General features: G+C 39.6%; 1 protein-coding gene across 23 annotated transcripts in view; it reads left to right on the top strand.

Moving 5' to 3' along the window:
• Positions 1–9818: 9818 nt before the first annotated feature.
• Positions 9819–23659, top strand: part of UNC80 (unc-80 subunit of NALCN channel complex) — a 230089-nt gene continuing 216248 nt past the window's right edge. For 22 of the 23 annotated variants that reach the window (XM_086342463.1, XM_086342385.1, XM_086342377.1 and 19 more), the window contains exons 1-4: positions 9970–10273; positions 11200–11248; positions 14460–14616; positions 15648–15949. In XM_086342463.1, coding sequence (XP_086198589.1) covers positions 10182–10273; positions 11200–11248; positions 14460–14616; positions 15648–15949 — 600 coding nt within the window. In that variant the 5' untranslated portion in view covers positions 9970–10181. Of the gene's footprint in view, positions 10274–11199; positions 11249–14459; positions 14617–15647; positions 15950–23659 lie in introns of all 23 variants that reach the window. The other variant, XM_086342424.1, reaches the window with a different exon arrangement.

The raw sequence follows: 23659 nt of genomic DNA, 5'->3' as shown, positions 1-23659 counted from the left end.
TTATATTGTGGTTATTCTGAAAGATGGCTGCAAGATTTGACACTCTTCCCATTGAGAGGTGGAATCTGTGTTGCTACTTCTTGAATTTGGAGGAAACTTAATGACTTACTTATAACCTATGGACTGCAGCAGAAGTACTGCTACGTGGTTTTTGAGGCTAGATCACAAAAGACTAGGCAGCTTCTACCTGGTTCTCTTGGGATGCTCTCTGGGTGAAGTGAGCTGTAAAAATCCAGCTACCCAGAGACTGACACTCAGGAGAGGCTGTGTGTGTTTGCTCCAACGGACAGCCTGGGCTGAACTCCCAGTTAACATCAACTGTTAGCCATGTAAACGAGCTGTCTTAGGCATATAGACCATTTAAGTTTTCAAATAACTACAGTCTCAACTCATGACTACCTGTAACTGCATGAGAGACTCTAAATGAGAAGTACCCCGCTGAGACTTCCTAAATTCCTGACTCATGGATCATGAGCCCAATAAAATGGTTGTTTCATGCCATGAAAATACAGACTAATCACTGGTTATACAACAGTTGGAACCGGAAACTATATTGATTCATTTAATTTAATCCTCACAACAGCTGTACAAAGTAGTTATGCTTGTTATTCTTGTTTTTCAGATGAAGATACTGACTCCCAGAGACGTTAAGTGGTATTTTCAATATTACATGGCTTGTGAGCTGCAATGCTGGTATTTGAATCCAGGAAGGACCCAGGTTTCAGGGTCCTTGCTTTTAAGAATGAATAGTGGTTATCATTTCTTAACTTAAGTGCCATATTGAATCCTCTTGGCCTCATCTGTTTCTAGAGCCAGTGACCACTTGTTCAAGCTCTAATCACTTCTGCAGAGACCAATACTATTTGGACTCTTGCCAACTCTACCTTGACTGGTGCCCCTGCCACATACACTACTAGTAACCCAGAAATCCTTTTGGATGCTGAAGCATTAGATGCTGCAGGAGCCTGTGTCCACACATACATGTCCAGGGAGTGTGTGAAAGTATCACTGAGTACAAGTTTGTGTGCTCAATGCACAGTAAGCCCAAACACACTGAAATACCAAAATTTGGAGCAGAGGAAGGTTTATTTCAGTGCCGTGCAAGAGGATGAGAAGCACCTGCCCCTTCCCAAAACCCTCAGCTCTAAGAATTTTCAGCAGAGCATTTTTAAAGAAGTAGAGAACAAACTTATGGATACCAAGGGGGAAAGGAGGGGATGGGATGGACTGAGATTGACATATATATCTTATTGATACTATGTATAAAATAGGTAACTAAAGAGAACAGACTGTATTTACAGGGAGCTCTACTCAATGTTCTGTGGTGACCTAAATGGGAAGGAAATCCAAAAAGGAGGGGACATATGTACATGTATAACTGATCCACTTTGCTGTACAATAGAAACTAACACAACATTGTAAAGCAACCAAATGCGAATAATTTTTTTTAAACAAGGTGAGGGAGGGACATAGTTGGTTGTTAGAAATTTCTTGATGTAGGAATCCTTTTTTCTTGCAGCTGTCCACATAGGTCAGGTCATAACCTTCCTGTAAACCTCCAACAAGACAATTGTTATTCTCTGTTCTGCACCTTTTTATCCTATATGAATGGAAAAGTGTTATAGTTTTAACGGTCAGAGGCTTGAGAATGGGCCGTCCTGTGTATTTCCAGCTATAGGTGACATTCTTAACTCAAAGCAAAAGCAACAGAAAATGAAGATTAAAGTAAAAGAAACAGATCTCATATGGAGTCAGATTTGTTCTTCCCTATTTCAAAGGAACTAATACTCCATAGAGCAAACCAAACCTCCAGATACACTTTTCTCGCTTCCTTCTGTAGATACACTCTCTTGACAAGCAGTTATTCTGAGAAGTAGGTTCTCAGAGAACAGTTTCCAGATCAAGCAGTCAATTGCTCCTGTTACAAGGTAGTACTCAGCTTGGTAATGCACCATCCTGTTAGCTTTCCTCCTTCCCTAGCTTGTCTATTTTTAGTTCACTTCTACCCCCTTGAATTGCACACCCTAGTAAAAGGCAACATGTAAACCATTATTTCAAGACCTGTTTTCGGTGAAACTCAGGTCAAGATAATAAAAAAATAATAATGATGTCAAACATATTCACTATGTTATTATCAGTCAGTTCAGTTCAGTCGCTCAGTCGTGTCCGACTCTTTGCGACCCCATGAATTGCAGCACGCCAGGCCTCCCTGTCCATCACCAACTCCCGGAAACTTCACTCAAACTCATGTCCATCGAGTCGGTGATGCCATCCAGCCATCTCATCCTCTGTCATCCCCTTCTCCTCCTGTCCCCAATCCCTCCCAGCATCAGAGTCTTTTCCAATGAGTCATCTCTTCGCATGAGGTGGCCAAAGTACTGGAGCTTCAGCTTTAGCATCATTCCCTCCAAAGAACACCCAGGGCTGATCTCCTTCAGAATGGACTGGTTGGATCTCCTTGCCTACCTATAAATAAAATATATAGCATTATTTTGTGATGTTATTATTACTGTAATTCTGCACGTTTTTTGTTCGTTCAGAACTGTATTTTGGAAAATTCCCCATGTTGATACATGGAACTCTAATTTATACATGTTAAATGCTATATATAGTACTATTCCATCATGTGACTATGTCATAGCTAATTTATCCTCCTATACATGGATATGCATAGGATGCTGAGAATTCACTACCAAAATATTGTTGTGATGAGTAATTATTGTTCTTATCTTTTGGTTCATATATGTGATAAACCCTCCAAAGTTTACTTCAGGAATTTTGTGCATATATTTTAATTTTCCTAGATATTGCCACATTAGTCTCTAAAATTATTTTATAAATTAAGTCCTTGCTGGCAGTTCTATTCTTGGCAAAACATAGTATTACAAGACTTTTTAGAAGACTTTATTTTTAGAGCAGTTTTAGACTTACAACAAAGTTGAGAGATTTCTCATTTTTCCACTGCCCCCAAACCTACATAGCTTTTCTTATTATCCATATCCCCCATACCCTACTAGAGTGGGATATCTGTTAAATTAATGAACCGACACTGACACATTATAATCACCCCAAATCCATAGTTTACCTTACAGTTCACTCTTGATGTCACACATTCTATGGTTCTGGATAAATATATAATGACATGTATTCGTCATCATAATAGCGTATGGAGTATTTCCACTGTCCGAACAATCCTCTTCGTTCTGCCCATCTGTCTCCCCTCCCTCACCAACCTCTACAGCAGCTGATATTTTCACTGTCTCCATAGAGAATGACAAATAGCTGAGGTCATACAGTGTATCACCTTTCACATTGGCTTCTTTCCGTTAGTAATATGTGTTTAAGCTCCTCTATGTCTTTCCATAGCTTGATAGCTCATTTTTAAAAGAATAACAAAATATCATTTAAAAATGACTCTCCCTACCTAGAAACATGGTACTTTTGCCAGTCTCTATGCCTCTGAACAATTTATGGTATCTTTTCTACAATGGCATCTATTTTTGTTAGATTTATCCCTGAATATCTTAGAGAGTCTCTTGCTATCCTGTAGATGAAACTGACAAACCTTAAAAAGTAGATATAATATTCAGAGAATGATAACTTTTATGAAGCAGAAAACAGGGGAAAATAATAGCTTTCTGGAACAGGATAGGGAAGACAATTTCAGGCAGGTTAATCAATAGTCTTAAATGATGAGGTTATACTTGGACTGAGACCTAAATGGTGAAAAGGTGCCAGCCTTGTAAAGATAAAGAAGACAGACCAGTGGTATAAGATTCTTGAAGGGCTAGTATACATAGGGCAAAGTGGAGCGGTTAAGAGTTGTGAGTAATGAGGTCAGTCATGGAGAACCTTGCAATCCAGAGTAAGGAACTCAGAAAAGTATGAACTTGGGCTTTGGAGCTTTGTTCTGCTCACTGAAGGACCACTGGGACTGTTCTCCTCAGAGACAGCAGCTATTTGGGCTAACGGTGCCCAAGACACCTGGGCTATATCCATTCCTGCATAATTAGTGTGAGCTTAAAGTAAGTGTGGTCTCTCCCCTCAAATTCCAAAACTGCAGCATCAGTGTATTCATTGTACACTTTGACTGATAGACGCATGACAACAGCAATCATGCCTCGTCTTAAAATTCTGGTGAGTTGCTGCAGAGTAACAGCAGGCTCTTGCCAAAACTGTTTTTATTAATTACTATGAGTGCTTATATTACTACTAACTCTCAGATACTTACACAGCATTCTGGATTCTGCTTACTAAAGCAATATTTTCCAAAATCCAGACTGTTCTCTGCTCTGTTTATTTGAAAAGAATGTTTATTTATACACTCATCTGACAACTTGGCACTTGGCCGCTATTAAAATTCACCCTTCCATTTAAAAGAGAGGATAACCTTCAAGGCTGACATACATTTGGTTACATCTGTCTGGATCTTTTTGCAGTTTCCTCGCACATGTTTCCTAAAGCCCTGTAACCAGATTCTTCTTCTGATCTAAAGCTACTCTATCACTGGGTACCATCTTTGGGAAAGCTCCATGTTCAATTCAGTGTCTTACACAGTGAGATGATAATATAAGAAGTGATTATCATGGAGTAGTTTGTTAATTTCAGTGGTATGATTAATCAAATTAACTTAATTCTTTGGCTTCTTCCTCTGAATTAAGGAAATGTATTAAAGAAAGCAAGGTAGAGAAAACCATGCAGGGAGGGCAGATCTCTTACCCAAAGGCAAGAAATGTTTGGAGGTTTTCAGTGAGGCATGAGAAGTAAACCATCATAATTCTCCACTTAATATTAATTAATTCTCTCCAATCTTAATTCTCCACTAAAATGTTATTTTGAAAACAGATCTTTACAGTGCTTATTATAGATTTTTTTTCCACCTCCATATGACTCATTACCTTAAGGGGATTTGGGAATGGAAAGGACCATTAGCTCTTCTTCTTCTAAGAACAATTAGCAGAGTTCTTTCACATGTCCTTAAGCAGCTCTCACTTGCATAATTCATAGCACTTCTTCCAAACCCTCACAACTTCACAATACTCAAGATTGTAATAGAAAGTTACAGTATAACTTTGAAGCCAGACTTCACAGTTTCTTTTAGCACTTTTACTGTGTAACCTCAGGCAGGTTATGTAACCTTTCTGTATCTCATTTTTCTCTTCTTAGTTTTTTGGATCAATTAACTGATATACTTAAAACAAACCTGGACATATAACAAGTACTCAATGACATACAACAAGTCTGCTATTAATATTTTTCTGACAGATATCCAGCTTTTTCTATTTAATATCATTCAAAGGACCTAATTGATTACTTCACAGCTTTATATAGGCCATCAGGACTGAGATCTCCCATAGTCTCATTCTTCCTCATTTCCTTCTAAGTTAGCCTCTACCATTCTTCCTTTTAATCTCCTTTCTTAGGAATTACTCTTCCACAAAAGAAGGATGATTCCAGCTGTGCTTCAGAACTTTGTTAACTATTCTTTTTCAAATATATCCAGCATTTTCTTCTAAAATGACCCTTTAATTTTGGCCCATAAGCATTTCCAAATCTCTTATTTTAAAAATTTCCATGGTACAGACACTTTGAATGACAATTTGACAGTTTCCTACAAAGATAGCCAGTCTTAAAATATAGTCCAACAATTACACTCCAGGGAATTTTACCAAATGAGTTGAAAACTTATATCTTTCAAAAACCTGCACACACAATGTATATGACATCTGTATGCATAATTGCCAAGGATGGGAAGCAGCCAAGGTGTTCCTTCAGTTGATGAATGGATGGGGAATTCCCTGATGGTCTAATGCTTAGGACTCCACGCTTTTACTGCCAAGGGCCAGGTTCGATCCCTGGTTGGGGAATTAAGATCCTACAAGCTGTTCTGTGTGGCCAAAAAAAAAAAAAAAAAGGATAAACAAACAGTGATACAAATGGAATGTTACTTAGCCATGAAAAGAGATGAACTATCAAGTTACAAAAAGACAAGGAGGAAACTTAAATACTAAGTGAAAGAAGCCAATCTGAAAAAATGACACACTATATTATTCCAACTATAAGACATTCTAGGAAAGGTAAAACTACAGAGCCAATGAAAAGATTAGTTGTTGCCAGAGGTTGGGGAGGCATGGGAAAGAATGAGTAGGTAGAGCAGAGAGAATTTTTGAAGCATGAAACTACTCTGTATATCATAATGATGGGTAGATGACATTATTTAGAAAAACCTATACAACTCTACAGCACAAAGAGTGAATTTTAATGTAAACTATCAGTTCAGTTAATAATAACCTATCAAATTGGCTTATCAATAAAACAAGTGTACCACATCAATGCAAGAGAAACTGTGGGCTGGAAAAGCCAGAATAGATGAGAACCCTGTACACCTTCTGTGCAAATTGTTCTTTAAACCAAAACTTATCTAAGAAATAAAGCCTATCAATAATTTTTTTAAAAATTTTAAGGGTATATAAATTGTTTCACTGCAGCACCTAAGATAGTATGTTTTTTAATGAAAAACTTGAAGAAGATGTTTACCAGGAGGCAGGAATCTTGGGGCCCATCTTAGAATTTTGCCTACCCTACCCTATGCTGTCACCTCTCAGAAACATCTTTTGTGACAAAAAACTAAAATCGATGTCCCCTATACTTCCAAATTGGGATTTTTTTTTTTCTCTTTCTGTGTGTTCACCTGTATTACTTTACCTATTGATACTTCCATAGTTTCAACTACCTTTTCTATCATGTCAATCCATTTATCCTACCCTGTTAACTTTTCTGAGTGCTGTATCCATAGTTCTAGCTGTCTCTTCATGATATCCATTGGAATTTCCAATAGATACTCAAGGAAAATTCATTAATGCTCCCACACACACTCCTAAAATAACATGATTCTCCTTGCCAACTTTTTCTCTCTTTGAATGAGATCATCATTACTCAGTTGCTCAAAACAGAAAATTTAGAGTTTCAATTGATATTTATTGAAGGCTTAGTATAGTTCAGGGACTGTCTTAAATTCTTTACAAGTGTTAACATTAATTTCACAACATCTCTATGAAGAAAGTACTATTAATTGAAAACCTTAGTGAAGAACCTTTCCCAGGGCATTATAACTAAACTAGGTAGGGTTAGAGTCAAAATTTTTTTGGCTGAACCCCTAAGCTTTTAACTACTGTGATATTTTTCTTTCCTTATTCCCACTTTGTTATCAAGTCTTATCTATTCTGCTTCTGCAAGTCCACCATCTCCTTATCTCTAGCTCTAATGTCTCGTACTTAGTTCAGGATCTCATAGGATATTTTCCTAATATTCAGACTTAGATGCCCACATGCAATATTGCCTATTTCAAATAAGCTCTCCATTCTAGTCATATCAGTCATTTTAAAATGGATATGAAGTCTTTACTGCCCTATTAAAGTCTTCCTATCCTAACCAAATGTTATAGCTGCTGTGCATAATCTTTCTCCATCTGATTCCTGCCTATATTTTATGTCTTGTCCCTTTGTTTATAATTGAATTTGTATCATGTCTCCAATTGTACACTTTTCTTTCCCTGTCTTCCCTTCAATACAGTGAGTTTCTTATGACCAGGAATCTATATAGATTAGTGCTTGGCATATGAAACAGACTCAGTAAATATAAATAAACTATTTAGAATCTATTTTTCTTTATTTCAAGATTCATATTAAAAGATGATTTCAGGAGGAGCAAAGCTGGAGTTAACCTGTACTCAGAGCTTTAATCCTGCCCTGGCAGCTTTGAGATCCTAGTCAGACAGGCCATGTGATAATAACATAGAAGCCAGAGACATTTAGCAACATGAGAAATTGAGAAACAATTCAAGAAAACTCAATGAAGATCCCAACACTGAGACTAACATATTTCCTAGTAATCAAATCTAAATTTGGCCCACTGAGACATATTACCTCTCTTAGAATAGAAAACTTTGACAGCATAAGTAACATTGTGAGTGATGGCAGCTACAAGCAAATCAGAAGAAATATTGAAAATTTAGCCTCAAGGATTGTGTATAAAGAAGAGTTTTGAAAAGACATAACACACATTTGTTATTTCCCCCATGCTGTTCACATAGCAGACAGCACTAATCAATAAGAGCAGTTTTGTCTTAAAGTACCTGCTTTAACTTCACAGTCTTTCGCAACAGAAAGGCCTTACCAATTGATCTGAGTTGACACAAGAAAGAAAACCTATTTAGCATCTAGCCTATAAAATAAACCTGGAGGAGAGCATGGCAACCCTTCCAGTATTCTTGCATGGAAAATCCCCATGGACAGAGGAGCCTGGTGGGCTACAGTCCATGGGGTGCAAAGAGTCGGACATGACTGAGTGACTAAGCACAGCACTATAAAAAAAAAAGTTCTGTGTCAAGAATCATGAAGATTCCTTCTCCTTTGGGATCTACCATTAACCAGCTAGGAAGTCACTTTATAACTCTAGGCCTCATCACCCTTATCAGTAAAATTTGGAAGTAGAGGTAGTTAATCTCTAAGTTTCCTTTGTTTGTCCTAGCTCCAAATGGCTCAGTGGTAAAGAATCCACCTGCTAATACAGGAGATGCAGGAGACTCAAGTTTGATCCCTGGGTCAGTAAGATTCCCTGGAGGAGGAAATGGCAACCCACTCCAATATTCTTGCCTGGAAAATTCCATGGGACAGAGGAGCCTGGCGGGCTACAGTCTATGGAGTTGCACAGAGTCAGACACAACTGAACACACACGCACTTGACTTAAGCAATGGAAAGTATTTGTGAATTATTGAAAAAAGCATATTATAATTCTAAGAAATGAAATTACTCATTGATGTTATAAAACATCATTGTTATCTTTTTCCTCCTGACAGAGCTGCTGATACTAATTATAAAATTATTTGTCCAATGGTGGTAAAAAAAAAAAAAGTTCAATAAATTAAATGAAGACATTATTTCTCTAACTTTTCTCTGAAAATACCAATAAATACAGTATAGTTCTCTCTATATGAAGTAGACACACATGTGGTTAACAGAAACTATTTCTATCTGTTGAGATTAGGCTCTGGGGTTTCTGATTCTCCATTTCATGGGTCACACCAATATCTTTGTTCAAAATGATGTGCGGCTCTGTTCACTTGCAAATATTTGAATCCATAGCAATGAATTTTTCACTCAAACTGCTTCACTTGACCCCATCCCTACTTGTTTTACTACCAGATAAAACATCTAACAATCCACTTATAAACTGTTGTATAGGGCTTTGACTATGACAACTTAAGTAAAATGGCAGTTATCAATGAGATAGAGACACCCAAGTTCACTAAGGGACTATAAACAATAAACCACATTTTCTAACAGCATGATTCAAATGTTCTTTCTCTAGTTGTAATAATTGATACCCATAACTTGCTGGTTTGGCAATATTTCTGTTTTGGCAAAACAAGCATGGTTACTTTCTTGTGGTTACCATTTTACAATAAATTCTCCTATCAGAGAACTTTTAAGCTTTCTCTGCCTTGCCAAGCTTGCTTCCTTTCGGGTTTACGCTTCTAATAATTTTCATGTGCTCCTTCTGCTAAACCCCAAGGGTGGACTCCTGACCTCCTTGCTAGAGGTGCGAATGATGCCAGGCTTAGTGACTGCTCTGCGGTTTCCAAAGCTCCTCCTCCCTAGACCTTGACAGTTCTTCAGATGCCAAGGTTGGGAAGCAGGACAGGGGACACTCCTAGGGTGCAGTTCCGAAGGGAGGAAGCCTAAATCTGGGGGCTAAAGAGGCTACGTAGGGGACCTGCGTGCGATGCGGAGTTTGGACCCTTTTGGCCATCCCAAGTCTGCTCAACCTGACCCCTGCGCTGGTCTCCCGCCCGTGCGTCCGGCGCGGGCCGCTGTCCACAGTGGGAGGTGCTGAAAGCAAGGAGCGGGCGCGGGGGCGGCGAGGCGGACTGCTCCTCCGAGCGCCCCCCTCCTCGCTCCGCGGCTCCTCCAGCCCTCCCCTCCTCCTGCAGCCATGTTCCACGCTCGAGGAGGGGCGGGGGAAGGGGAGAGGGACGGGGGATCAGGGCGGAGAGAGTCTGCTCTGCCTAGGGGAAGGAGGGGATGAGAGTTGGGGAGAGCAGAGGGAGGAAGAGGCGGGGGCAGCGGCTAGCGAGGAGCCAGCGCTGAGTCCTGCAGTAGGACTCCCAGGAGCCACCATCATGGTGAAGAGGAAGAGCTCCGAGGGCCAGGAGCAAGACAGCGGCCGTGGTATCCCCTTGCCCATCCAGACCTTCCTGTGGCGGCAAACCAGGTGAGGGGCGCAGAGGGCGCACCGCGGGCGCCCAGGGCTGGGGGCGCTCCTGGGGCCGCCTGGGTTGTGATCGCTGCTGCTGAGGCCGCGCCACAGCTTGCAGCTCCCTCTCTGAGGCTGGAAAGCAAGCTCTCCAAACCCGCTTAAAAACACGCATTTAAAAAAATATTTCAGTGAAGTTTGACGACAAGCAGATTGGCAATATACGTTATTTAGGGGGTGAGAGGGCAGAGAGCCTAGGAGGAGGGGGCGGGGAATTAGGGGAGATAATTATGACTGGTTGTGCTCCTGTGTCCAATTTACCCTCCGTCTCCTGCTGTAATTCCAGCCCGTTGACCTGTTGTTTTTCCAGCTCCTGTTTGTCGACTATCTGCTATGCCCACTTGTTAACCATTTTTGCTCGGATCCAGCCAGTGTAATCTTCCTGGTTAAAGCCTCTGAGAAGACTCATTTTTTATAAGAATTTGCTTTTTCCAGAAAAAACAAAACAAAACAAAAAACAACCCTGAAGCCTATTCCAATAAACGGGAAACAAGGTTTCCATTATTATTATTGTTAGAGATTTATCAGATAAGAAATTAGATTCTGAAAATCATAACCCACAAGCTGGGTTCATTTTTCAGTTTTGAGTAAGACTGTACACATGAGTAATGCAATACTTCTGACCACTGGCAATTTAGAATCCAATTAGATAAAAAGTCTTCAGAAAAAGAGTTGATACAGAAAATGTATAAATTCACACCTTTTTCATATATGTAATTGCACATAAAAAAGCAAATGTCAGCTGTTTAACACCTGCTCATTAACAAGGCATAGGGAGGCATGAAATTTGACTTTTGCATGTCTTATCCATTGAAAATGTCATAAGGATGCTCTAATAATAATCTTGCATGTGTTTATAACAATTATCTCTCTTAATTTTTCAGTGCATTTTTGAGGCCTAAACTGGGAAAGCAGTATGAAGCCTCTTGTGTGGTATGTGATATTCATCATTTAATGAGTATTTCCATATATCATGTGGTAATTTGAAAGAATGATGTTAAATGTACTGACTATACATGTTAATTCACTCAGCGAACATTACTGAGTACCTACTATGTGCCAGACACAGTTCTAGATGATGAGATGGAGCAATAATCAAAACAAATAAAGGGTTTGTATTCTACTGGGAGGGGGATGGGACCCTCATAAATAAATAAAATAGATAGCCAGCCAAATGGTGATATATACTATGGAGAAAATTTAAGCAAAAAAGGAAATTATAGAGCACTAGGGTGAAGTTTTCATGTTAGAAACAGTGGATAGATAAGGTTTGCCTCCTTATGTGACCCTTGGACAAAGATTTGAAGGAAGGTACTGAGGAATAGCTGAGAGAAGAGCAGAGGGAAAGTGAGTCTGAAGGCCCTAAGTGGGGAGGAGTAGAGCAGAAGAGAGAGTGGGGAAATAACAGAGAATCAGGAGACAGAGGGCAAGTATAACAGTCAAATCCTTAATCAACAAAATTGAGAAATGTTATCAAATCAACAAGACATTATTTTATGTAGTGGAAGCTCATAAAATGCAAGCCTATGAACTACTCAATGTAATATGCAATATTGAACTTTTATGTCTTCCATTTTTTCTGCAACTCCAAAGTGGATGATATGAAATAATTATAATAATGCTATTAATATTTATGCAAAATAGAGTGCACTTGTCCTGAGATTCTAAGGGAATCTCATGACTTAAAAACTGTCTTTTTACAAACTGAAGACAAGATGAAAAACTGTGAAGCAAAATTAAAATGGGTTTTTTACAGACTTTATTAAAAATTGGAGCTCACATAAAGGTCATTACATTGTATATGAAAGTGAAAGTCACTCAGTCATGTCTGACTCTTTGCAACTCCATGTACTGTAGCCTGCCAGGTTCCTCTGTCCATGGAATCCTACAGGGAAGAATAATGGAATGGGTAGCCCATCCTTGGGAGAAGGCAATGGCACCCCGCTCCAGTACTGTTGCCCAGAAAATCCCATGGATGGGGGAGCCTGGTCGGCTGCAGTCCATGGGGTCGCTAAGAGTCAGACATGACTGAGTGACTTCACTTTCACTTTCCACTTTCATGCATCGGAGAAGGAAATGGCAACCCACTCCAGTGTTCTTGCCTGGAGAATCCCATGGACGGAGAAGCCTGGTAGGCTGCAGTCCATAGGGTCGCACAGAGTCGTACACGACTGAAGCGACTTAGCAGCAGCAGCAGCAGCCTATCCTTTCTCCGGGAACTGAACCGAGGTCTCCTGCATTCCAGGCAGATTCTTTACCATCTGGGCTACCAGGGAAGCCCCACATTGTATATATTATAGCCTAAAAGTAGAAACCTACTCATTTGGATATTGCCATGATATTTGCAAATGACCAGACAGAGAACAGATGACCTTCTAGTAAGGAGCTCTGAAATGTGTTAGGGCCACAAACTATTACAGAAGCCAACTGGAAAATTAAATACCCCACTTACACGCACATATATGCACAAAACACACTCAAATAGGAATTTATTTTGTTGCATTTCCTGCTCTTCAAATTGTCACATGTATTTTTTATATCTAACTTTTTAATGGAATTTATTCTACTAAGCTCAGGTTAAAGTAATTTGACACTTGAAATCTCTGAGTCTTTCTCAAACCAAGCTTACAGTTATACTAGCTTAAAATAACCCTGGCTTTTCTCTCTTCTTGGCAAAGATATGTCTGACATTTTAATGTAGTCACATAATATCAAGTAACTGAGTCACATTCATAGCTGCAGATAGATAGTGATATAAGTATAGAAAACAATTTCCCTGGTTTAAAATGACAAAAAGTTATATTAGTAACATTTAAGAAGAAAATGACAGTAAGTATTTAAGGCTTCTTGAGGTTATAAGGTATATAACTTATCCTCTAAAAGTGCATTCATCCAGACTGTATAAATTCTTTATAATCTTTCAATGTCTAACATATACACCCTTTACTTAATGAATAGTTAGGAACCAAGGGCTGAGGAGTTTTAAAGTGTTTGGATCTGCCTTTATCTAGTTTCTTTAAGAAAACCCCAGAGACTACATCTCTGATCGAACTCCTTACCAAACCCTAGCATGCCTTTCATTATGAAAGTGAATTTATTTTTTTTCTTGAGTCAAATGTAAATAGCTTTCTTTGGAGAATCTCTGCATTAAGTCATATTTTTCTTATATATCCTAATAATTCCAATAATTATTGCTAGGCATTGCTAGGCACATGGAATAATTCAGGGACCCCAAAATCAGATCTCTTCTAAGAGGTCTATCTTATTTAACATTTGTTGCACATTCACAAAAATTCTGTCCCTCCAGATACTTTTAAAAAAGATATCTCACCTTGGTCTGCAGCAGGGATAGCTCCTTTAGATGATCCAACAGCATTTTATAAAATACTACTTCTAAATACTTCATATACTTAAATGTTTTCTATTCTTTTTGATGGGAGCTTATTTTGGTGGAAATAAAAATCATTTAATAATTCAAGCAGTATACTTTGGATCAAAAACTTAAAAATGGGTGTTCTCAGTCATGTCCAATTCTTTGCAACCCCATGGAGCCCGCCAGTCTCCTCTGTCCATGGGATTTTTCCAGGCAAGAATATAGAAGTGGGTTTTCATTTTCTTCTCCAGGGGATATTATCGATCCAGGGATCAAACCTCTATCTCTTGACTCCTGCATTGGCAGGCGAGTTCTTTACCACTAGCGCTACTTGGGGCCAGGTGGCGCTAGTGGTAAAAGAGTCTGCTTACCAGTGCAGGAGATATAAGAGAAGCAGCTTCCATCCCTGGATTGGGAAGATTCCCTGGAGTAGGAAGTAGCAACCCACTCCTGTATTCTTGCCTGGAGAATCCCATGGACTGAGGAGCCTGGTGGGCTATAGTCCATAGGATCGCAAAAAGTTGGACATTACTGAAGCGACTTAGCATGCAGGCCAACTGGGAAGCCTGTTTGAAGATGGGTAGATAATAGGAAATTATCATTGATTCATTTCATGTCAACATGTACAATGAAATGCAATGTGAGTGTTCTGTGAAGAATTTCGACTAGTGGTGTGCAACTTTTTAGGATATACAATACCTTGTCTATTTTTCCACCCATCAGAATATTTAATTTCTTATTTTAATTTTTTTTTTTTTTTGGTGTCTATAGTCCTTTGAACGAGTGTTAGTAGAAAACAAGCTGCATGGCCTCTCTCCAGCCCTCTCTGAAGCCATCCAGAGCATTTCCAGATGGGAACTGGTACAAGCTGCTTTGCCTCATGTCCTCCACTGCACTGCGACCCTGCTGTCAAACAGAAACAAGCTAGGTTGGTGCACCTGCATTTCTTCTTCATAACACACCACTGTCCTCATTCATGGTAACACTCATAATAACACCCACAATAGCAACCTGTATTAGTACTTTCCCAGGCACTTGGCACACATTCTCAATTAATTCTCACAAAATCTCCCTTAGTTTCATATTACTGTTATCTCCATTTTGCCAATGAAGGAACTAGCTCTCCTTTTTAAACTTTTTCATTTTACAAGTAAACTGTGAATATGTCTTCCTTTTGAACATTAGAATGTTGTAGAGAAACTAAGGACTCTCACCTATTCAAGATGAGTTCTAAGCAGAGTTGTCCTTTAGTCCTCCCAGTGTCTAAAGCAACCACCTTCCTGCATTTGGCATGCCCCCCTCCAGCTCTTTTCCCAGCTTTGTAGTACTGTGTGTATGTGTGCATGCCTGCACATATGTGTTATTTTTCTTGCTTATATTATTTTGCAGATTGCTTTTCCCACATAGCATTATGTCCTAGCCATCTAGCCCAAGCTCTTCTTCATCCGGTTCCTTCCCCTTATGTGGATCTTTACTCAAGTGTTACCTTTATAGAGGGGCCTTTCCTAATCACACCAGGTCTTCCCAGGTGGCTCAGTGGATAAAGACTCTACCTGCAATGCAGGAGACTCAGAAGACATGGGTTTGATCCCTAGATTGGGAGTAATGAGCACACATGCATGCAAAATGGAGTAGCTATCTTCAGAACCAATATTCTTAACCATTGTGCTCTTTATTTGGAAATATATGTGGGTATCTGGCTGAAGAGATGTGATGTATGCAGTTTCCTTCCCTGTGGCAACATATTGTTCTGCAAAGATTGCAGCCAGTTAGAAAGTCCCAAAACAAGAATGGACCGTTCTAACAATGGCTGTAAGTGGTGCAGAGAAATGCTAGTGTCTCCCAGGAAATCAAGCCACAGAACCTTAACACAAGGATGTTCTTCCCAGATGCAAGGCTGACATCATTGTCCTGGTCACAGAGTCTGCCTTAACCTGACTGTGTGGTTGTGCAATGCAGGACACCAGGATAAACTGGGTGTTGCTGAGACAAAGCTCCTCCATACCCTGCACTGGATGCTCCTGGAGGCCCCACAGGACTGCAACAGCGAGCGTTTTGGGGGCACAGACCGAGGTTCCAGCTGGGCTGGCAGCAGCAGTGCTTTCGTCCACCAGGTTGAAAACCAGGGTTCTCCAGGGCAACCTTGCCAAAGCACCGCCCATGATGAGGAAGAAAATAACCGAAGGAAGATTTTCCAGAACTCCATGGCTACTGTGGAGCTCTTTGTGTTTCTGTTTGCTCCTCTGGTACACAGGATCAAGGTAAGCAGAAAGCTGATTAGGCTGAAGAGGGACTAGAGGTCAGGTGAGGGTGGGCTTCAGATGATATTTCCGTATTTGTGCGCCCATGTCTTTGTATGAGCTTATAGGAAGAGAGCTTTGTTTCTATACTAAGATATTAATCATTATCTCAAAACCATGATTCTCCTACTTAAAAATCCTTGATAGTTCTCCATCTGCCCCATGATAATGCCCAACGTATTAAATATGACATATAAGGTCAACCATGATCTGGAGCTGAAGTCCCCTCCGTTGACCACTGCCAATCCCTACTGCCCACCCCATGATAGTTCTGGGAGCCACGTGAACCATTCCCCGAATATGCACTTGCTGTTAGCTCTGCCCTCCTTTTGCTCCATGGCTCTTCAAACTTCAGTGTCATCATTTCCATGAAGCTTTTCCTCTGACCTTCCCCATGGAGACCTAGTCACTATCTCTTTTGTATTTCCAGAACATAATGCAGGGTCTCGAGCAGAAGCTTTTACTTTTTATGTGCTGCAGTCTCTTTGACAGTTTGGTGTACCATGTATGAATTCCTTTTCAAAATATTTTTCAATGCGTAAAATAGAAAACTTATTTCATGGAAACCAATTGTATTAAAATACAGTTATATACAGGTACCCCTTGGATCTGAAAGAGACAATATTATCTTAAGTCACTCTGCTACCACTTTCTAGCTGTGTGATCTAGGTGATCCTACTTAACCTCTTGGATCCTCCATTGCATAAAATTTTGGATATTTAAACACAGGGTGAATATATGTGAAGACACAGTACATGAAAGTACATGGGAAAAAAATCAAGTAGATGGAAAGAAATCAAGAACTATTGTTACTTCTGAGAATGAATAAATTGCAACATTCCATCTAAGCGCTCTGATAAAAGATAGAAGGAATCAATATGCTCAAATATTCTATAACAGAATATTAGGATCCTAATGAATGTTTCATTTTTGCAATATATTATATATATGTGATGAAGGAGGAAATGGCAACCCACTCTAGTATTCTTGCCTGGAGAATCCCCATGGAAAGAGGATCCTGGTAGGCTACAGTCCATGGGATCGCAAAGAGTCGAACATGACTAAGCAACTAAGCACATATATATATGAAGGTGGTTGTAAGACCATTAAGAGCCATTATGAGGGCGGATGGACTAGAGAGTCTTTTCATCCATTTTATATTCAGGTAAAATTCACTTTTGATTGATTCTGTCCCATTTCTGGTAGGACTAGAACTGAAATTACCTGTGGACTCCTAAAGTGCTTCACATCCACTGGCCACGTTGTCTATCAAAATTATCAAAAAAAAAAGTTAAATGTGATTTAATTAAATTTCTGCTTTAAAAACATTACACTTTCTATTTTTAAAAGTCTTTGATAAAGGTTATGCTTAATGGAAACATTAACTGAGAGTGTCCCCCTGGCCAATGAGACCTGCAGGACATGAATTCTGCTTGGCTTCATCTCCCTCAATCTCACTGGCCTCTCTCTTGTTCCCAAACTTGCAGGCTCACCAAAGGCTCACCTTCAAACCCAAGAAGATTGTTTTCGGTTTCAGATCTTGGTGCTGGTTTTTTCCTTCTATTTGAATCATTTACTCCCACCTTCCACCCCAGATTTTCACGTGGTCATGTTCTTCTCAGCGGTTTACTCACCATGTAGTTGTTACCAACCCAGAAGTACTTCCCTGGCTACTTTAGTGCCACTAGTATATGGTCTACTTTTTTCATTGTTTCCTTCTTTGCACTTATCAGTTCCTGAATTTATTTTTTATGTTTCTTTACATGTTTGTTACCCATCACCCCCACCAAACCCGAGGTTCTTGAACAAAGGGACACTGCCTGTCCAGGTCACAGTGGTATCTGATGTGTCTAGAATAGTGTCTGCATATATGAGACAATCAATAAATATTTAATGATTGTCACTGAATAAACCCAAGTTACTATCAGAAGCTGATTCAGGTGCTAAAAGTAGCAAATATATGTAAGCACATAGTCCCTTAAATGGAAAGGGCAAGAAAGAAAACTCCTTAAAAAAATAGCCCATAACATATCTATTTGTAAAGAAATATTATCTAGATTAAAAAATGTTTAAGTGTCCAGAATGACTGTAATTTTATTTGGAAACATGCAGAGTGTAAGGTTTGGAAACAGTCCTGAGTTAGAATCCAGTGCTTGCTGCTTTGTATTCTATGTAGAAAGGACATTGAACGATTTAACTTCATTAAGCCTCAGTTTTCTCAAGTATAAATTGAACATGAGAATAATTTTACGGAGTATTGTGAGGATTAAACAAATTAAAGTGCTCACCTGATGCACAAAAAGGCGTTAATAAATGGTAGTATTTAGCTTTGACATTTTATAGCTATCAGCATTATGAATTATGAGTAGAAGAGGAGCCAGATCTTCTTTCAGGGGAGACTACACAGATAGTTGAGAAAAGCTGGCTCAAGGTCCCCAGGTTTACTTCTGGCCTTGGATTGTAATATTTATAAGGAAGTAAAACAATCCCTATAAAACATGGCACTGTGATTAATACATAGTATTGTATTCTACGATTATTGCTGGCTATTATTACTAGCATTATTGTTCTATCATTTTATTATTGCTATGAGAGAAACGTTTTTCTAGATGCCATAGGGAATACAAATATTAATGAGTCAATAGATTTCCCTATAAAGGTTGTTTTTTTTTTTAATCTGAGTGAAGGGTTTGCTTTTTTCAGCGGGGAATGTACAATCCCTTGATCGGGGTTTCTCAGTTGTGGCACCATTGGCATTTGGGGCCAGATAATTCTTTGTCCTGTGCTTTGTAGGGTATTTAATAACATCTCTGGCTTCTACCCACTAGATGCCAGTAACACCTCCTCCCTCTGGTTTGTTGCAAACACAAATGACTCGAGACATTGCCAGATATCCCTAAGGAGTAGGGAGGGGGAGAATTGCCCTGGATTGAGATCCACTGACCTAGAATTTTCATTTGCCTGCTAGTTATCAGGCCCTATCTTCCTTCCATATCCGTGCTCTAGCTGTGTCAACTGCTCCTCATCAGCACCATTAATGGCCCCCTTATTCTTCCATTGCATTTGATCCTCAGAACTCCAGCCCAAGATCAAGACTAAAAGCCACCTTTTCTTTCCAGCCCCAGAGATCTGCATGCTCCTGGGGCAGAAACCAACAGCCGTCTAGACTCGTATGTCTACACATTGTGCCATCAAGCTCCACGTGATGCCCCACTTGTCAGTCCGTTTCTTGTTTCCCTCAAGTCCCCACCCCATGTTCACATAGACAGTGTTGTAGGTTGAAGCTCTTATAGGACATGGTGTTGCGGGAGTAACGAAGGGCTGAAATCCAGTCTAGGCATGAGCCTGTGCTTCCACTTCTCACCTTCCCAGCCCCTTCCACTTGCTTCTGCTTTCCTCTAGTATGTAACAGTTCTCACCTATCATTTCTAATTTTTACAAACACCCACAGGAAGGTAGATTTTACCAAAGAGGAAACTGAAGTCCAGAGGTAATAATCAAGCTCATTAAGTAGGCAAGGTGGGATTCAAATCCAATTCCATCCGACTTTCTACAGAGCTATACTGTTTCTTGGTTTCTGTGCTAGAACTCTTCTAACCAAGGTCATCAACAAGCTTGGGCTATTGAACCTAATCTTTACTTTGCTGTCTCCAATTCATTAAATCTCAGCTGCATTTGAACTTACCTTCATTTTTCTTGAAGTTTTCCATTCCTCTGGTGACACCAAACTCTGCCAGTTTTCATTGCATCTCTGGCTCTTTCTGCTCTGTCTCCTTTGGGAGCTCATCTTCTTTGCCTGCTCCCTTAACATTGGGATTCCCCAGAGATGCAACCTAGACCCTTTGCACTTCCCACTGTATCTTTTCTTTGGAAGACCTCTTCTCCTGCTTCATTTATTTACCATTTGTGTCCTGATAGGCTGAGATCTAATTTTGTATCTCTAAACTAGTCTTCTCTCCTGGCCTCTAGACCAACTTTTCAACTAGTTTCTCCAAATAGATATCTATAGACATTTCAGATTTCCCCTGGAATGAGCTCTTGTCCTGATTTTCTGTATTTCAGATGATGGACCCATTCACATAAACTCAAAACCTAGGAGCTTCCTTTGATTACTCCTTCATCTTTACCTACACATTCTGCTAATCACAGAGTTCTACACATTTTGTCTCCTAAGTATTTCTAACTTTTTTTTTATCCTTATTCACTCCATAACCCAAACTTTCATCATCTCTTCCTTGGACCTGTTACTTGGGCCATTGTCTAATTGAATTTACAGTCTCCTGGCTTGTCTTCTAAAATCCAACCTTAACACCAAAGTGATCTCTCTAAATGCAGATCTGACTGTATCACCAATATGCTTAAAGTAATTTGTTAATTTATCGCTATACAGAGGGTGAAACTCTAGATTCTTGGTGTGATAACTGGGGCCTCCATGTTTTGTGTTTTTTTTTGGCTACCTCTCCTGCCTATGAGCTCCAAATGCTTGAAGTCTCCCTGAGAATATAACGTGGTTTATTCCAAACCTGTTTTCATGCTGGTCATGTTACCTGGAATGCCCTCATAACCTACATTTCTGCCTAGAAAATTCCTACTCATTCTTTATGATTTCATTCAAGATCTAGGCTCCCCTCTTCTCTATCTGTATAATATTTTAAATGTATTTTTATTGTTATTTTTAGTTTATTTGTTATTCTTATCTCTTTGTGTGTCCATCTCTCCCACTAGATTCCAAATGGTTTGAGAATAGAAATTATCATTGTATCTGGGGTAGTTAACATTAATGTTTGTGCTTTGTAGATATTTAATAAATATTTGTTGAATGAACTAGTTTACTAATTAACAAATACATCTAAATGACTCATTCTTTTGTAGGACAGTGTATAATTCAATGGATTGTTATACTTTTAACTTAAAACTAGCTCAAATATTATATAAGAAAATTAATATTCAAATATTCTGTCAAGTATTATAATTTTAGGCCAAATTTAAATGATGACATGTGTTACAACTAAGGAATCCCTTTAAATGAGCTGTCAGTATTTTCTTGATTTGATTATATTCACTTATTCCTTCAATAAATATTTATTGGATGCCTACTGAATGCTAGGCACTATTCAAAGTGCTGGAGAAACTGCAGGGAATTAAACAAAATACAAGCCCTCAAGGAGATTTTTATAAAATTCATATGTCTAAAGTAAACAACTTTAAAACAGAATTCAAAATAATAGTTGTTTAAGCAGATGTCTCTAAGCTACTAGAAAACACATTTAGAATTGCTTCATGTCATCACGGAAACAGATTTTCATTGCAAGCTAGAAAAGAAACTGTAATGTGGAAATGTTGATTTTTTGAATGCTTACACCTTCTGGTTTTTCTTAGAACCTTTCCAGACCATTCACCCCATAGCTATTTGAATGATAAAGAGCACCTTCTCCAACTACAGAGCTTCTGTTCATGTGTGCATATATCACACTGAGTGAGCCATTGAAGGGGACTCTAGAGGTGGAGTTAGCTTTCAGAGTTTATGCGTTCCTCCAGCTTAAAAGAATGTACAAAGGAACATATCTACATAAGAGTTGGCCATAGCTTCTGCAGGTATTTGGGTCTAAAGAATGATCAGACTGAGCTGGTATTATTTGGAGAGTCTAATATATGTTCAGTTAATCAAAAATTATGTATTGATATTCAAGGAAAAATACACGGAAGGAGATCTCAATTTATCTTCAAGAAATATACAGCCTAGCTGGAAGTATATCAAACAAAAAACAAAATAATGACAGTGACTGTCACTGAGTGGTAATTGTCACATTAAGAGAGCAGATGTTAAAAGCCAGGATGTCAGTTTAAGAGAACTCACTTCCTGTTGCCATGTCCATTGGAGTTTTGTGCCAAGATTACTTAGAAGAAACATGGAAGAGAACCCATCTCTGAAACTAAGAAATTATCAAAACCTGATGAATTGAGCATTCTACATTTCTGGAGATAAATCTGATATACTCTGCACACTGTTAATTCCTTGCTTGCTGGATCTAATACCTTACATAATACCAAGCAGTCTTCCCCATGATTATTTCAAAGGAAGAGGGATTCTTTCCCTTTAACTTTAGACCTGTCCATCTAGTTGTTTACTCAATAAGTCTAGTTGAAAGTCTAATAGACCTCTCAACCTTAACATGTCTAAAACTAGACTCCTGATATCCCCAGACTTGTTTCTTCTTCATCTTGCCCATCCTTATCAGTGACAAGGCCCAAGATCTTTGACATCTTTTTCTCCTACACTCCACCTCTAGTCTGGAGAAGGCAATGGCACCCCACTCCAGTACTCTTGCCTGGAAAACCCCATGGACGGAGGAGCCTGGTAGGCTGCAGTACATGGGGTATCTAAGAGTCGGACACGACTGAGCGGCTTCACTTTCACATTTCACTTTCATGCATTGGAGAAGGAAATGGCAACCCACTCCAGTGTTCTTGCTTGGAGAATCCCAGGGACGGGGGAGCCTGGTGGGCTGCCGTCTCTGGGGTCGCACAGAGTCAGACATGACTGAAGCGACTTAGCAGTAGCAGCAGCAGCCACCTCTAGTCAGTCAGCATCTGCCCTCTACTAATTTTATCCTCTACTAACCCCTTAGTCTAATGATCTTTCACCTACATGATAATAATAGCTTCCTAAATTCTCTGTCTCCACCCTTGCCCTTTCTCAAACTATTCTCAATAGCCTGGGTGATCCTATCAAAACATATATCAAGTCATGTCATTCTACTACTCAAAATCCCTGCAGTGGCTTCTCATGTTACTCAGTAATTGCTGACGTGCTTACTAAACCAGTCAGTCCTAAAGGAAATTAGTCCTGAATATTCACTGGGAGGACTGATGCTGAAACTGAAACTCCAATACTTTGGCCACCTAATGCAAAGAACTGACTCATTGGAAAAGACCCTGATGCTGGGAAAGATTGAAGGCAGGAGAAGGGGATGACAGAAGATGAGTTGGTTGGATGGCATCACCGACTCGATGGACATGAGTTTGAGCAAGCTCTGGGAGTTGGTGATGGACAGGGAAACCTGGTGTGCTACAGTGCGTGGGGTGATAAAGAGTTGGACACGACTGAGTGACTGAACTGAACTTGCTATGACCCATCAGGCTATATTATTTGAAACTCAATAATGTCCCTGATCTTATTTTTTCTACTCTTCTGTCATTCACTTGACTCCAGGCTCACGGTCTCTTGGCTGTTTCTTGACACATGAGACATACCTAGGACCCTTACACCTGCTGATCCCTTTTTATAAAATGCATTTTCAGGAAATAGCTACATGGCAGCTCCTTCATTTCATTCAGATCCTACTCCAAAATCACCTGCACAAGAAGGCCTTCCCTGGCCTTTCTGTCTAAAACATTGACACCTTGCCTGCCATTTTTCTCCTTCTGCTTTACTTCTCCTTTGCACTGGGGAGCAGAAATTTTTTTTGTATGCTTTGTTCCCTGTTGTATTCCAGAACCTCGAATAGGACCAGGTACACGGTAGGTGGTCTGTAAACATTTGTAGAATGACAGTTGAATGAATTTGACCAAATGCTTTATATGCTTTTCCAATATGGCCACTAGATGCTTCTCCATAATGAGTACCACTGTGGTGCCAGGATCTTGGTCTGTAGTTTAGAGACCCCTCTA

The sequence above is a fragment of the Bos grunniens genome, chromosome 2 (assembly GCF_055505025.1).
Source record: "Bos grunniens cultivar Pamir isolate PY7600 chromosome 2, Bosgru_T2T1.0, whole genome shotgun sequence".
NCBI classification, from domain to species: domain Eukaryota; kingdom Metazoa; phylum Chordata; class Mammalia; order Artiodactyla; family Bovidae; genus Bos; species Bos grunniens.
Note: the sequence above shows the minus strand (reverse complement) of the source record. Positions and strands in the feature narration are given on the sequence as shown.